The sequence below is a fragment of the Columba livia genome, chromosome Z (genome assembly GCF_036013475.1).
Source record: "Columba livia isolate bColLiv1 breed racing homer chromosome Z, bColLiv1.pat.W.v2, whole genome shotgun sequence".
Classification (NCBI taxonomy): Eukaryota; Metazoa; Chordata; class Aves; order Columbiformes; family Columbidae; genus Columba; species Columba livia.
In genome coordinates this window covers 73009065-73022896 of record NC_088642.1, presented here as the reverse complement: position 1 = coordinate 73022896, position 13832 = coordinate 73009065, and the positions used below count along the sequence as shown (strand labels likewise).

Below are 13832 nucleotides of genomic sequence, written 5' to 3'. Positions count from 1 at the left end.
ATTTCTCCATATTTCCTTATTTGCACAGGGCTGTGGCGGGGGGGGTCACTTTTGAATATGTTACTGCATTTTACATGTGTGCTCTATGAGTCTTCTGTCATCTCATCACCTCCTCCAATATTTTGGTATCAGAGAAAGGAAGGAGCCATTACCACCAAAAATAAGTTACTGTTGAATACATAAAATACACCCTTTCCAGGCAACAGACGAGCCTTAGAAGAGGAAAAGCTACGCCTCTACAGTAAGGGTGGAGGGGAAGGCTAGCGCAGCTTTAGATTCAATTGAGCTCACTACAACCCTCTGAGCAGATCTAAGTTTAACACAGGCCCAGAGGATGCAAAGCCCAAGTCAAGAACAATAACCCGCTTCATGTGAAAGCCCGGTGACGAGATTTCTTTCGACAGCTCCCGTTTCCTGCTCCCAGTGAGCTGGCTCGCTTCCTGCACGAGCACACGGGCTGACCTCTCCCAGTCACCCACAAGTTGGCTGTCTATAAAATGGCCATTAATTCCAGCTGGCACGCGGGTTTGGCTGGGGCCCTTCCTTCCTGTCAGCTACAGGGAAAACGAGCTGGGGGGATGCATGGAGGGATGAGACGGAAACATGCAGCAATCCACAGACTTCCACTGCCAGCTGCCTGGTTTGCACCTCTTAATTGATCATCTACAGTCACACCAACAGGCAAAAATACTTAGAGCTGGTTAAGATCAAGAAGAGGAAGCACATCCTGCCCAGAAGCACAATGAAGTAGCAGCCCACTCTCGATCTGATGAGAAATTAAGAAATAAAGCACTTCAAAAATTGCGTTGGAAAGTATTAGAAACACTATTTTTTTCTCTTTTTTTTTTTTTTAGTCTTAGTTTACAGGAATAAGCTGATTAGTTATTTTAACCTAAGCAAAGTGTGAAGACAAGAACCACAAACATATTCCCCTGAAAAGGCTAGTCAGACACACTTGTTTCCATACACAGACTGCACAGCTTCAGCATAGAAAAACATAGAACACATACAAGACACTAACCTATATCTGTTTTTGAAAAGGAAACACACTGGACATAATGTTGCAAGGTTATAGCTGAACATCAACAAAGCCTTAGGATCCCCAAGAATGGCTGGTTTGCTTGTAGCTGAACAAGACAGATTTAGAAGGAGAACTTGGCCACTGATCTGCATGCAGGACTTAAAACTGAAAACAGAGCCAGCTGTCAGTTGAAACTACCACCAAAATAAAAAAATTCAGCAAAGATTTGCAATATAGTCAACAGCAACCTTTTACATGAAACAGGTAACCAGACTCTTTAACACAAAATGGCAAGTGACTGAACTGGCGTGAAGGGATTCAATAAACTTTGCTTCCATAGTGAAAGATTCATTCTCTAAGGAGCAGACAAATAAGCACTGAAAGCAGAATGTGTGGAATTTAACCATAAGAAATGTAACTCCTCAGTTGTCTGATAGCTGGCAACAGAAGTTCACTTATGCAGTGCATAAGTAACAACCTTTAAAGCAGTCAGACTTCAAATGCTCAGCATCTATAGGATACACAAAGCCAGTGGGGTTTGGTTCTGTGTTTTGTGGTGGTGTTGGTTGGTTTTGGTTGTTATTTTCTGGGGTTTTTTTTGGGTGGGGGTTGGTTGGTTTTGGGTTTTTTTGGGCACAGGGGGTGTGTTTTTTTTAATATATACATTTTTGTTAAAAGCACATCCCAGATCTCCCACTTGAGCCACAGTGCAGTTCTACAACACTAAGATGGAAAAGGCATGTATGATTTCTAAGGCCAACATGAAGGCAGAGATTACTTTCCCAGGGGAGGTTCTCATCTGCCCAGATATGCAGCACTAATTGTTATGGAGCAGTTTATCTGGAGAGCTAAGAAAACACCTTTAAATAAACTTGTGTATTCACCCTGAGTATCCAAGTAGTAGACCAAAGCAGAATGATCTGACAGTTAGAAACTTCAGTTTATGCATCCTCAGACCCAAAAGCTGGACTAAGTTTGACTAAGTTCTATACACTGCCATCCTTTTTTCCACATATTTACACAAGCCTGGAGAGTATCCAAGCAGAAGTCACTTTGTGTAACTGTAAAAAGTTCGTCTATTGCCATACAAGGTTTCGGGTTTCCTCAGTCTCAATAGCCAGAATTAGCATCATAGCTGTTGGGGGACCAGTTCAACCCAAGACCAGCTGAAGCTCAAACCTACCTTAGAATTAGATAATCAGAAATCAGGTGTGAGGATTAAAAGAAGCCTTTAAGATGAATGGAACAGATTCCAGAAGTGAAGCAGAAGGCTGGAAAGAGAGAAAGTTTTCCAGCTGACAAGACAGAGGAAATGCAGGCAATCAACTGTCAGTATCAGGAGACAGAAGCGTGGCAACAAAATGAATTCAAGTGGGAAAGATTTCATTTGAAAACACAGAATAAAATCAAAACATCATTTGCTATCAGGTAGGAAAAGAATAAAAGGACTCAGGAAAGGGGACTTTAGTGTTGTGCTGTGTGTCTACAAATGTACTGAGCACAAAACACACTCAGGAATATTTACATTTCTATAACTAGCTTTCAAACAATTCCAGTGGTGTTTGTCTAATATGTCTCCCAGATTCCAACAATCATCATACACACAGTCTCTTATTAAGTTCTGCATGAAAATATTAATAAGTGTCAGGAACAATATAAGAAAAAGACAAGTCAGATGATAGAGCAAGCACAGAGTGTTTTCTTCATGGAGTACCTAAAAGCAAAGTATCAACACTACTCCTCAACTTCAACAAGTTTTGTTACAAAAATACCCATCCATCTCTAAAGTCCAAATTTAGGCTGACCAGGTACAATACACAGGGAACCATCTGTTCTGTTGTGATGTCTTTATACACTGAAGTTATTTTAGATAATAAGGATAACTCAAAATCAGATTTAGGCACATGTGAGTTAACTACAGCGAAATATAAAATCCAAACCAGACGGCCCAGGTTTAAAAAAAACTCAAAAGAAAGCCACATCCATTTATTGCTGTTAAGATTAACTAGAAATCAAATCTATTAACACTCTATAAATACTTAAAGCTGTCATGTTAAAGCATTGAACAAAGGGCAAAAAAAACCTGTATTCCAAACAGATTGTATTCTAAATTTATTTCTAAACACAAGAAAAAACAAGACAATGATTTTAAATAAACATGGTATATTCTACACATCTGTAGATCAACACAACTTTACATTAGCCACTTTTAACTTTTAGAAGTTCTGCTGCAGCATCTTCTACATTTGACAGTGTTGGTTTCCATCTCATCATCAACTGAACAATACCCAAATGAAATTATTTGCTTAAGTGAAGCTTTATTTTTCGTGACCAAAGATGGTTCTACTAATACAAAAGCACCTCTTAAACAATTATCCCCATCTATTTTTTTTCAAATGAAGTTTGTTCAGTTTTTTTCTTTCCTTTTTTCTTTTTTTTTTTTTTTTTGGTTCTGTTCCATTGCCTGCATAGAAATCAGCATACAGCTAAGTTGCAAGCTAAGCTTCACTTTAGCAGTGCAATGAATAGCAAACTTCATAAAACAAACAAAGATACAAACATCAGCAAAATTCAGTATCAAAACCAGAATGTTTTTGTGGGTCACAACTAGACTAGTTTTCAGTGTGCAACCTTCCTCAGGAAAAGTGCTTCTTCCTGATTCACATGAAAAGAATGAAGCATGCAGCAAAAGCCTTTGTTCATACATAAATGCCCATTGAAACTGTTCCATGGTATCATAAGGCAAAGAGATAAACATGGATGAACCATTTTGGCCCAGAGTATGTTTTATGACACATACATACACATTATACCCGTGTAGCATATGACACGTAAGGGATTGGCTCAGTAGGGTAAAAATGTCTGTTTTTATAAATACATGTCATTATTGCTAATGTGCTACACGTTATCATCCAACTTTTAAAGCTGCTTTGTTGGCATTAGCCTTGTAATTCGCAGCTCGCATTCCTAGTAACAATATGCCATTCCATATGAAGAAAAGTAAAGCAGCATAAATACAGTTATAACAACAAAAGCCTTATGCAACATCCCTCTCGAGCTTTGCTGTGTTTTTTTAAATAAAACTGTTCAAAGAAAACGAGTCCAGTTCACCACAAGTTAGGAAGTCTCACAATGAGGTTGGCAACCAAGCTACAGGGAGCAGAGAGGGGAAAAACACAGCATGCATTATAATCTAGTCCTTTTAGTCATACCAGTGGAATACAAAAGTCCAATTTAAAGGCTCGACTAATGGTAGAGGCAAAAGCCAAGAGTAGACTTAGTTTGACATTTAAATTAAGATTACAGTTTTAATAGTAACAGCAAACTCACCTGGCCCTTTAATATAATCACAATATCTACTGCAATTGAATACGTAATTATGACTAGTATAGGTATGTATGTTTACTTTAAAAAGATATTAAATACCTGCATCATGAAATTACATTCTTAAGACATTGTGTAAGAAAATAGCTCATGTGTGAAATGTTCCCAAAATGTGTTTCTGCTCCCTTCTACCCCCTACTACGTCCCCCACACAACCACATCCCCCCTCCCCCCATCAAAGCATTCACTCACAGGGGAAAACAAACACCCCTTAAAAAAGGATGGAAATATTGAAGGGGACCAGCTTGGCTAGTTACAGCACAGTGCTTAACAAGGTTCAAGACAGAACCAGATCAGAGTTGGCCAAAAGATGCCCTCAACACATGCCTGACCAGTAATTTCTTCCAACTCATTCTATCAAACTCAGTCCACTTTTGGTTCATTGCAATGACTACAGTATTTCATATATACATTAGATAACCACAAGACTTCAGCTTTACTTTAGTTTGTTTTTGCAAAGCATTTTCACCTTTCCATTCATTTTGTTCTGCAGCAACTACAAGAGGTAGGCATAAAGCATTTAAGAGCTTCTTTCCCAAGGTCCTGTGACTAGCTCAATTTAGTGGGATGAAACAGAGTTCAGCTGTACTTCTGTGACTTTACTAGGTACAGCCTTGCACAATCCAGACACAAAATAGCTATATGAACCCTGGATTTGCTAGGCTAGCATACCATGGAGTAAGAAGCTGTTCATATCCAGGAGGATACTTTTTTGAAGAGTTTACTGCAGAGTATTCCTACAGAAAGTACATGGTGTTTCAAAAAGATGGACTCAATTTGAAATCAGTATATTTGAAATTGGGTCCATCTTTTTGAAACACCCTGTAGATGTCAGGACCAATTCTCTCCATTTCTATTTGTACATAGGAGCAAGGTACCATTTGGCCAAGACTACAGATGTATTTTCACAGATGCAAGTGCCATGCAAAAATAAATTAAAGAACAGATACCAAAACATACAAGTAATAAAACTACTGAAGGTAGATCTTCTTTTAAGTATTTATATAAACAATTTATAGTACTTTTCTTCTCCCCCTTCTCTTTTTGACATTCACAGTTACAAAGCTGAGGCTATACGTCAAGGATTTCTTCTGCAGTGCCTCCACAACGTAATCTGTAGCGTCCTGTCCTCCAGCTAATAGTGGGGTCCCACAAAGCGGACAGGAAAATATAAATTGTCATGGATTCTCTGATGAACCAAGCTACTGCATAATCAAGTTTTGAAAAACACAGAGCACCACCCTAGGAATACAAAAAACAAGTACATAAAATAGTGATTATTCAGAAGCAATTTTAAAGTAACTTAAAACATTTATATTACAGATAAATCTATGCTAAAGCTTATTATACAGATTTACATATAACAGCATATTTTTTAATAAGCCAGTGACATTTTCCTGGTCAAGACAGGATTACCCATATTAAACATGAGGAGCTTGGCAGAATGATCCAGGTTCGAAAAGAGACTTCTATGTAAAGCAAAAGGCAAGGAAAAGTGTCACAATTTCACTTTTTTCTTTGTTCAAGCAGACACTGGGTTTTTGCCACAGACCCCAGAAAAACAGCATCTTGACAGAACACTCCTGCATATTCCCAGAGGAGTGAAATTCAAATAAATAAGCCTTTGGGCTATTGCACAGCAGAAGGGGAACCAACAAAAAACACGCACACAAAAACACACTCACACTTACATCCTCTCTAATTTTCTGCTCCTTTGAGAACTTCCAGCTATAGGCAGAGCAGGAAATCAAAGAAGTTTCAAAAGAGGAAAAGTAGCCACAAAGCACTTTCACACACTGCACATGGTGAGAGGAGTAATCAGAAAGGTGACAGCTGAAATGACCTTCTGGAGTCCTACAGAATCAACACAAGGCTGACTTTTTTTTTTTAGTATGTGTTAAAACTACCAAAAGAATACTTTTCAGTATGATGAGAACTATTTGACTGAATATACAAGTAATTATAGATCAGGTTTGGATGGAATATGGTCACAGCAGAATGTTGTTCGAATAGTTCCTACAGCATTAGAAAAAGAAATGCTGTTCCGATTTGTGACAGAAACAAACTTAGAACAAAGCACACTTAACTCGTTTTTGTGCTACTTTAATTGAAGCTGGAAGATTGAGAAGTAATGGTATCTGAACTGTTATTTCCTTGATGTCAAGAAAATATTTTTGTTACAATTAGGCTTCGCTTTTTACTGAAGTAGGTGGTACTACTAACTTTAATAACCTCCAAAGAAATTGAAGCTACATACCTGAACACCTTTTAGTTGAATGTAGTCAAATATAAACCACGCCAAGCAGTGACACATGAAAAATACCATTATATCCCATCTAAACACATGATGAGCTGCCCATCCAATAACTAGACTGGCAACAAAGCACTCTGAGATTGGCTCACAAATTATGGTGGCAGGCAACATATTAATTCGCAGTTTGGCCCACCTAGAAAAGACAAACAAATCAGTTCGGACTAGACATTATTCTTTTTGCCCTCCTCCTCCACCTCATCAAATGATAAGCCACCACAGTCTCTTCTGACAACGTTAGTTCAAATCTCATTTAATTTACACCTCTGAATAAAATATTGCAAAATTTTCCCTTTCAAGGATACTGCACGTAGTGTTTAAAAGATACTAAGGAGTTTTTTAAACTTTTTTTTAATACTTATCAGTCATGCTTCTGTGGAAAGTCAGTACCTCCTTCCCAACACTAATGAGAAGCGTGCCTCAAGCTGTGCATTGGAACTTCAGCATTCTGGACTTTAGATAAATTAGCTTGGAAAAAGTATTCCCTCCTTATCAGGTTATTTGCATGAGAGGCAGGTGACAAGGGTAGGTGGGAGAAGAATAAAATTTTACCTGATCATTCTGGACTGAAACTGAGAAATCGAATATGAACCAGAGTTTTGCATTGCAACTTGTGTGGCCATCGCAAATTTCCAGCCCCTGGAATATGAATTTAGTATTATAAAAAATGTGCAAACAAGAGATGCAAAAAACTAGTTAGAACACCCAAAGATTTTATTAGGCTTCAAAAGCTTCTTTGGCACACATGCCATATTATTACAACAGGTATAAACAAAAAAAGAAAAAATGCAGCTGTATATAATACTTAAACGAAGTTCAAGTTCTCAGAAACCTTCTTCTAAACAAATCAACAATGATCTGGCTTTTTACTTCTAAAAGACTATATTGATAAGACAAAGCACATATCATAGGCATGTTTGCTATACACATGTGAAGCTGACGTGAACGCTTATAGTATGTATCATGTGATTAAAAAAAAATAAATTTAAACTACACTTAAAGCAGTAAGCTTGCTTCAGAGTCAACTTACCGGTCAGCTATAGCTTTGGCCATAAAGTAATCTTCAGCAATATATTGTGCAAAAGCTATCAGTCCTCCAGCTTGGTCCAAGACATCCTTCCTCATCAAGCACGACATACCTGTTACACACTTAAAGCCAGTTAAGTTGGCTGAAATATATGACCTTGGATGTGAAGTTCCAAAATAAACCTGCCAAAAAAAGATAAGGCGTTTAACACTCCATATGTATTTATGCAAGTACTACTCACTGATGAGTTTTTCTCCAAGAATATTTGGAGGGAAAAGAGTGCTAGACATGGCCACTTATAATGGTGTATCTGAAAAGATCTTTACCACCAACCTAAGAAATGTAATCTACCACAAAATCTGACAAATCTAGTACGATATAGGCCATATTTTTACAAACCTATAAACAGGTTTTAAATCTACATATTAAATTACCACATTATTGAGGTTGTTCTCATGGAATACATACATTAAAATCCATTAAGTAACTTACTAATCACTAAGATTAATACATTATTTGGTGACAGCTGACAGAGATGCTGTCACCCCTTCCTCTTTTAAAGGTAACTGCATTACTGCATGCACATTTTTAGAAACTTACTACGTAATTTTACAGAAGCAGGGGAATTTTGTTTACTTAATGTACTTGCTAACAGAAATAGTTAAGAAAATATTCAGACTGTGAGCAAGTCTTTTTACAAAATTAAATAACTTTAAACCAGGAGGGTCCTATAAAGGGACAAGAGGATGAAGTGCTAGTGGTTGTCACTATTATTCTTCCTACATATGACCTTCACACTGGTATTACCAATATAGTAACTCATTCAAGAAAACGCATGCCCATCTTGCAGTATACTTGATTTGGAAGCAAAAAGCTACGGCTGCTTTAGCATATAGCAGTATTATAGCTTTGTGCTATAGCTGCTTGCTCCTCTTTTGTAAGAGGAAATACAGACTTTGTGTTACAAAACAAAAACACACAAACAAAAAAAAAGCACTTGAGCTACCCTCTCTATACAATGAAGAAGGCCTAATGAATTTCACTGCACTTTCATCTCACATTTCTGCTTTTGACACACATTAGCTAGCCTCGGGGCCAAAATACCTTGTACATGTCAGCTTAGAATAAAAGATGGCTGATTAAATTACATGCCTTGAGATACAAGGAACAAACGAGAAAACTCAACTTCTTCATTCTACGAAAGAAAACTTACTGAGAAAGAAGAGAGGGAAGAATAGGTTAGAATGAGTGATAGGTGGATAGAAATCAACTCTTCACCTTCTCTTCCAAAACAAGTATTAGGAGACATGAAATAGCACTATAGAAGAACAAAGGTCAGAGTGAACAAGGCAGTGGTTCCTGTAACAGACAGTAGATCTATGGAACCTCCTGGTACAGGCAGTTACAGATGTTCAAAATCTATATAGACTTAAAGAAGGAATGGAAAAGTTCATGTAAGAAATTTGTTCTTACTAAAATACTAATATATTGGGGATTAGCAAATACACAAGTCTACTTCCTGCTCAGGAAGTCTCTCAGCTTAAAATTGTAGAAAGTTGAGGCAGTATTACAGGAAAACAGGATATAAAACTTGCTTGTGTTCTACTCTCTTCAAAGACTCCGCTTATAACCTCTGCTGGAAATAAGATACTGTGTGAGCTGGACTTGGCTCTGACTTCTCATGGCCATTTCTGTGTTCCTTTTCATACATCAAAATAAAAATTAGTGGCCCTTCCCGACTATGCACTAGAAAGAGTTCTTCAGTTTTAATAAATTTTGAAATAAAACCCATAATTTTCATCTGTAATCTTTATTATTTGTACTGTAAACTTAAATACGGAATCAATGTTCAGAGCACCACAGTAGAATTTTGGATCAAGTTATCCTAGATGGTTTGAAGTGCAAGTGCAGCTGAAAATGAACATTTCTTCATGTAAAAGGTGCAGGACCCACTGTACAACTTTAGGTCAGACAGGTCTTGCAAAAAAAACCACAAGCAAACAAAACCAGCAACATGCCACTCACCTGTTCGAGGGTAGCAGCAAAGCCCTGTCTGTCTGCCACATACGGAAGGCCATGGACCAAGCCTACTTTTTCAGTCATTTGGTTGGCCATATCTGTCAGTGTGTCCGGCGTCACTAAGTGACAAATGAACAAAAGACAGTCCATTGAGCAATTCTGATATTAGCACACTACTCTATAGAGACATTAATTCTCATTCGATTAGCAATATCAAGAGCACGTATACTTCGATGCAGAGTATTTTGGAGCAAAGTTTCAGAAAAATAATAATGATTAACACCATTATTATGGCAACAAATACAATGAAACAGTCTGACAGTATATTTAATGAGATTTTTACCTTCAGAGAGTAAACACTTTTATACCATGAAAATAATTTTTCCAGATTTAACTTTTAGTTCTCCTTGTATTTTGGGTAAAAAAAAAAATCTCCAACAACTACTTGCTTATAGGGAACAACAGCAACACAACCGTACATTACAACACACACCTACCTCTAATTCCGCTATCACAAATCCATATGAGATCATATTTGGCAACTTCATAGCCAGGCATTAAGTTGTTAATCTTGGGGTTGATGCCAACTTTCTTGCCACCTAAAAAACACAAACATCACACTCAAATAATGTTTGGGGTTTTTTTAGAATTCAGACTCAATACCCAAAATATTTAGATACGCTGACTAAAGAACAGTAGATGTCTACCCATTAATACTTAAAATTTCAATTCTTCCCATAAAAGCGGACTAAGTATTCCTTCACTTCTGTACTTAAGATCTTACTACAATCATGCAGAGAATTATGAAGGGAGAAAAAATTCAAATGCTTCTTCAAAATGGCAGAATAACAATATTAATGTAATTAAAAAGGTAGCAGAACTACAAAGCTTACCACATTCTACCACATTCTACCTTTTATTTCTTAAGACTACTGATTATGACCATTATACTCTACAGTAATTTCAGCAGAAAAAATAAAAAGGAGCAGAATAAAGTGAGACACACTCTTTTGCTTCCAACTGACAGACATGGTGCAGTGTGTTTCATGTCAGAAATAAAAAATTTACATTCTACCATCTAGTTTTAATATCTCTTCCCTCCTCTAATTCAAACAAAGTGAAGAAAGACCCCTACAGCCTAAGGTGACAAAAAGGGATTGTTGCAGCACCTCGAGGTCAAATACAGTCCAAGTCTATTTCTGCACATTTAGTTCAGTGCAAAGACAGGATCTAAACTGCAGTTTCAGATTTAGAAAGAAAAAGTTGCAGAGGTTGCATAAATCATTCTTCCAAAAGTTATTTTGGTGTGACATCACAGATTGTGACTACAAACTCACTTCTTTATACCAAACTGATGACTAAGGTACAGAGCCAACATGGGCTGAAGATGACAACTATTTATTTTAGAATATTGTATATGGTGTTGAAGGCCTAAAAACATTTTACAAGCAAGAGTCCCACCTTTGCATTGCACTGCTTACCTATGAATAGTCTAGCATCAACATTCGGGTATTTGCCAAGGAGCTTTTTGCACACATCAATAGCTGGATCATCATGATCTTGTACACAGAGTAGTACTTCATACTAGTGAAAACAAATGTATACACATACAAATTTATTTACAGATACACACTTTGTGTCAACATGATCTAGGGAATAAACTGTACCAAACTGAAAAAAAACCCACACTGAATATATAAATTTATAGATATATAAAATTGTATATATAATTATAGAATTTAAAATAAAAACAAAAGGAGTTGTTTTTACAGCTAAATAAGACTATTTTTAATGCAAAACCAAGTATTTGAGAAAAATAATCGACCCTGTATCCCAGTAAACTTTTGTATTGAGGAACATTTTCCAATTATTAGAAGAGTTTCTATTACGCATGAACCAAAACATCCTGTTATGCATGGTAAATTTTTTCTTTAAGTTTCCATTTTTGTTCACATATGAATCTTAAATCTAATCTTTTATTCAGTGAAATTACAGCACACAAGATGTTAAAGGAATGATGTTATGATACACTTGACTGTACATCTCGGAACTACACCTTCCTTTCCCTTACTTTGTAGATGCATATGCAGAACAGAGTTGGAAGACAACCCACAGAGACCAATACATGCACACTGAATTGTGTAACAAAATTACTTCCAGGAACTGGTATATGTATGTGTAATACATATGTATTTACCTCATTAATAGAATAATGGTTAAAAAACTCAAGAAGAGGTAAGTGAAAACTGTAGTTGTTTCAGCAATCGAACTACTTGCTTGTTACACATTAGCTGCAGACATTAGATGAGGGAATAGCATTTTAGAAATTCCTCAGAATTTTGAGAGAGCTTTGCAAGCTTTGATGGAGGCATTTCTGTTTCTGCATTACCAGCAAATTCCTTGAATACTCCTTGCTTGATACAACCTTCCCCTCTCCCAGTTAAAATTACTGAACTACTACAAGTTAGAAATCCAGTCCAAACAATAAAATTCAGAAAAAACTGATTTCTCATCCAGACAAATAGAAGACATTTTTATAGTCCAAGATTTAAAAATTCACTGTCAATAAAAACAATTTTATTGTATCTCATTTGATATAGCACCTGTAAATAAGAGACCCAAATAGTGACCAAAACAGTTCTTATTCTCCCTTACACTATTCTGTCATCTTGCTGCCCTTTACTTTTTGCTTAAGTAGTTTACTGAAAGTGATCTGAACTTCAAAATCTGCCTGTGGGCTCAGTGATGACAATCCCTGATGTTCCCGTTCAGTTAGAACTATTCATAAAAGAGAAGACATTAAGTTAATAGATTCTTCCAAGAAAAAACCCGATACTGTTAAACACAAAAAAAACAATTACTCTAGCTGCATTCAGAATACTGTGGAAACTTAATCATTACCACTAAATGGGAGTCAGTAAGACTTGATCCAGCACTACAAACTATCAGACAAACACATCTATACCTCTGGGAATGCAAACTCAAAGCCAATTTGCCTAAAGAGCAAGCAGTATTTGCTTCCTGTCATTTTACCAGAATGGAAAACAGAATTTGAAGGGTAAAAGATATGTCTCATTATGCCGACAAGTCCTTCCACCACAACAGAACAATCCTGAGAGCACGAACACCATAGAAATTACCAACTGAAGAAATCAGTTATTTATTGTTCATCCAATTAAATATGTAAAAGAACAACTAATTTTGCTACTAATTTATTAACTAATCTTCAAACCACAGTTGCTGTGACACTTCTATATCCATATTCTCCAAGAAATTCAAGCAGAAATAATAGAAAGCTTTGGGACTCCAATATTCAAAACCAGAAAAATGCACAATATACGGCCTTCGTATGCAGTAAGAAAGTAAAAAACTACAAAATATACGACTAAGGGAGAAGAAATACAAAGACACGTATCTATATAAACATTACAATCAGGTTCATTTGGACATAGCATGAATAGAAAGGTTTCTGCCAAATGCCCGATATGCACAGTATGTAAGAAGTGTTCACTGATAAAAGTATTACGTGTAAGTCCTGCAGTTTAGAAGCTGTATAACTGCATTCCATGCAAGATCAGATTATTTCACACATGAAGTATCACAAAAGAGTATCAGAGAATCAGTATCACTGCAGGTTGAACTCAGCCTCACTGGAACAAGTTTAACATTATTCTTTCTTAATAATTTTTCGTTGGGCAGCTGAACTTTGAATACAAGGCAACACTGTTGTTCTAACTTTTGTTGTATAATGACAATCAATTAGGTATTTTTGTAGTTATTGTACAGAAGTGTTTTCAAACAGCTTGAGGACTTGCTTGCACTGTATAATTTGTGCCCCAGCAAACCAAAGCATTAATAACTGCATTTTTACTCTCCTTGAGAAAAATATGATTGTCACTATTATTTTCTGAAATTCAGATTTGTGTGGAGTAACAATCTTTTGACTGTCACCCATATGTGTAAGCTCTCAGAAGTAAGAGTCAAAACTATCTCTCAATGCAAGACCCAGCATTAACTTTTTCTCAATTCTCAAATTGTATTTGCAGTCAAATATTCCAGCTACATAACAC

General features: G+C 36.6%; 1 protein-coding gene across 1 annotated transcript in view; it reads right to left on the bottom strand.

Annotated features, from left to right (window-relative positions):
• Nucleotides 1-2974: 2974 nt before the first annotated feature.
• The window catches only part of UGCG (UDP-glucose ceramide glucosyltransferase), a 32048-nt gene continuing 21190 nt past the window's right edge, over nt 2975-13832 (bottom strand). The window contains exons 3-9 of the mRNA XM_065046374.1: nt 11244-11346; nt 10260-10361; nt 9769-9881; nt 7747-7925; nt 7269-7355; nt 6663-6852; nt 2975-5647 (exon numbers count right to left, since the gene is read on the bottom strand). Coding sequence (XP_064902446.1) covers nt 5477-5647; nt 6663-6852; nt 7269-7355; nt 7747-7925; nt 9769-9881; nt 10260-10361; nt 11244-11346 — 945 coding nt within the window. The 3' untranslated portion in view covers nt 2975-5476. The remainder of the gene's footprint in view (nt 5648-6662; nt 6853-7268; nt 7356-7746; nt 7926-9768; nt 9882-10259; nt 10362-11243; nt 11347-13832) is intronic.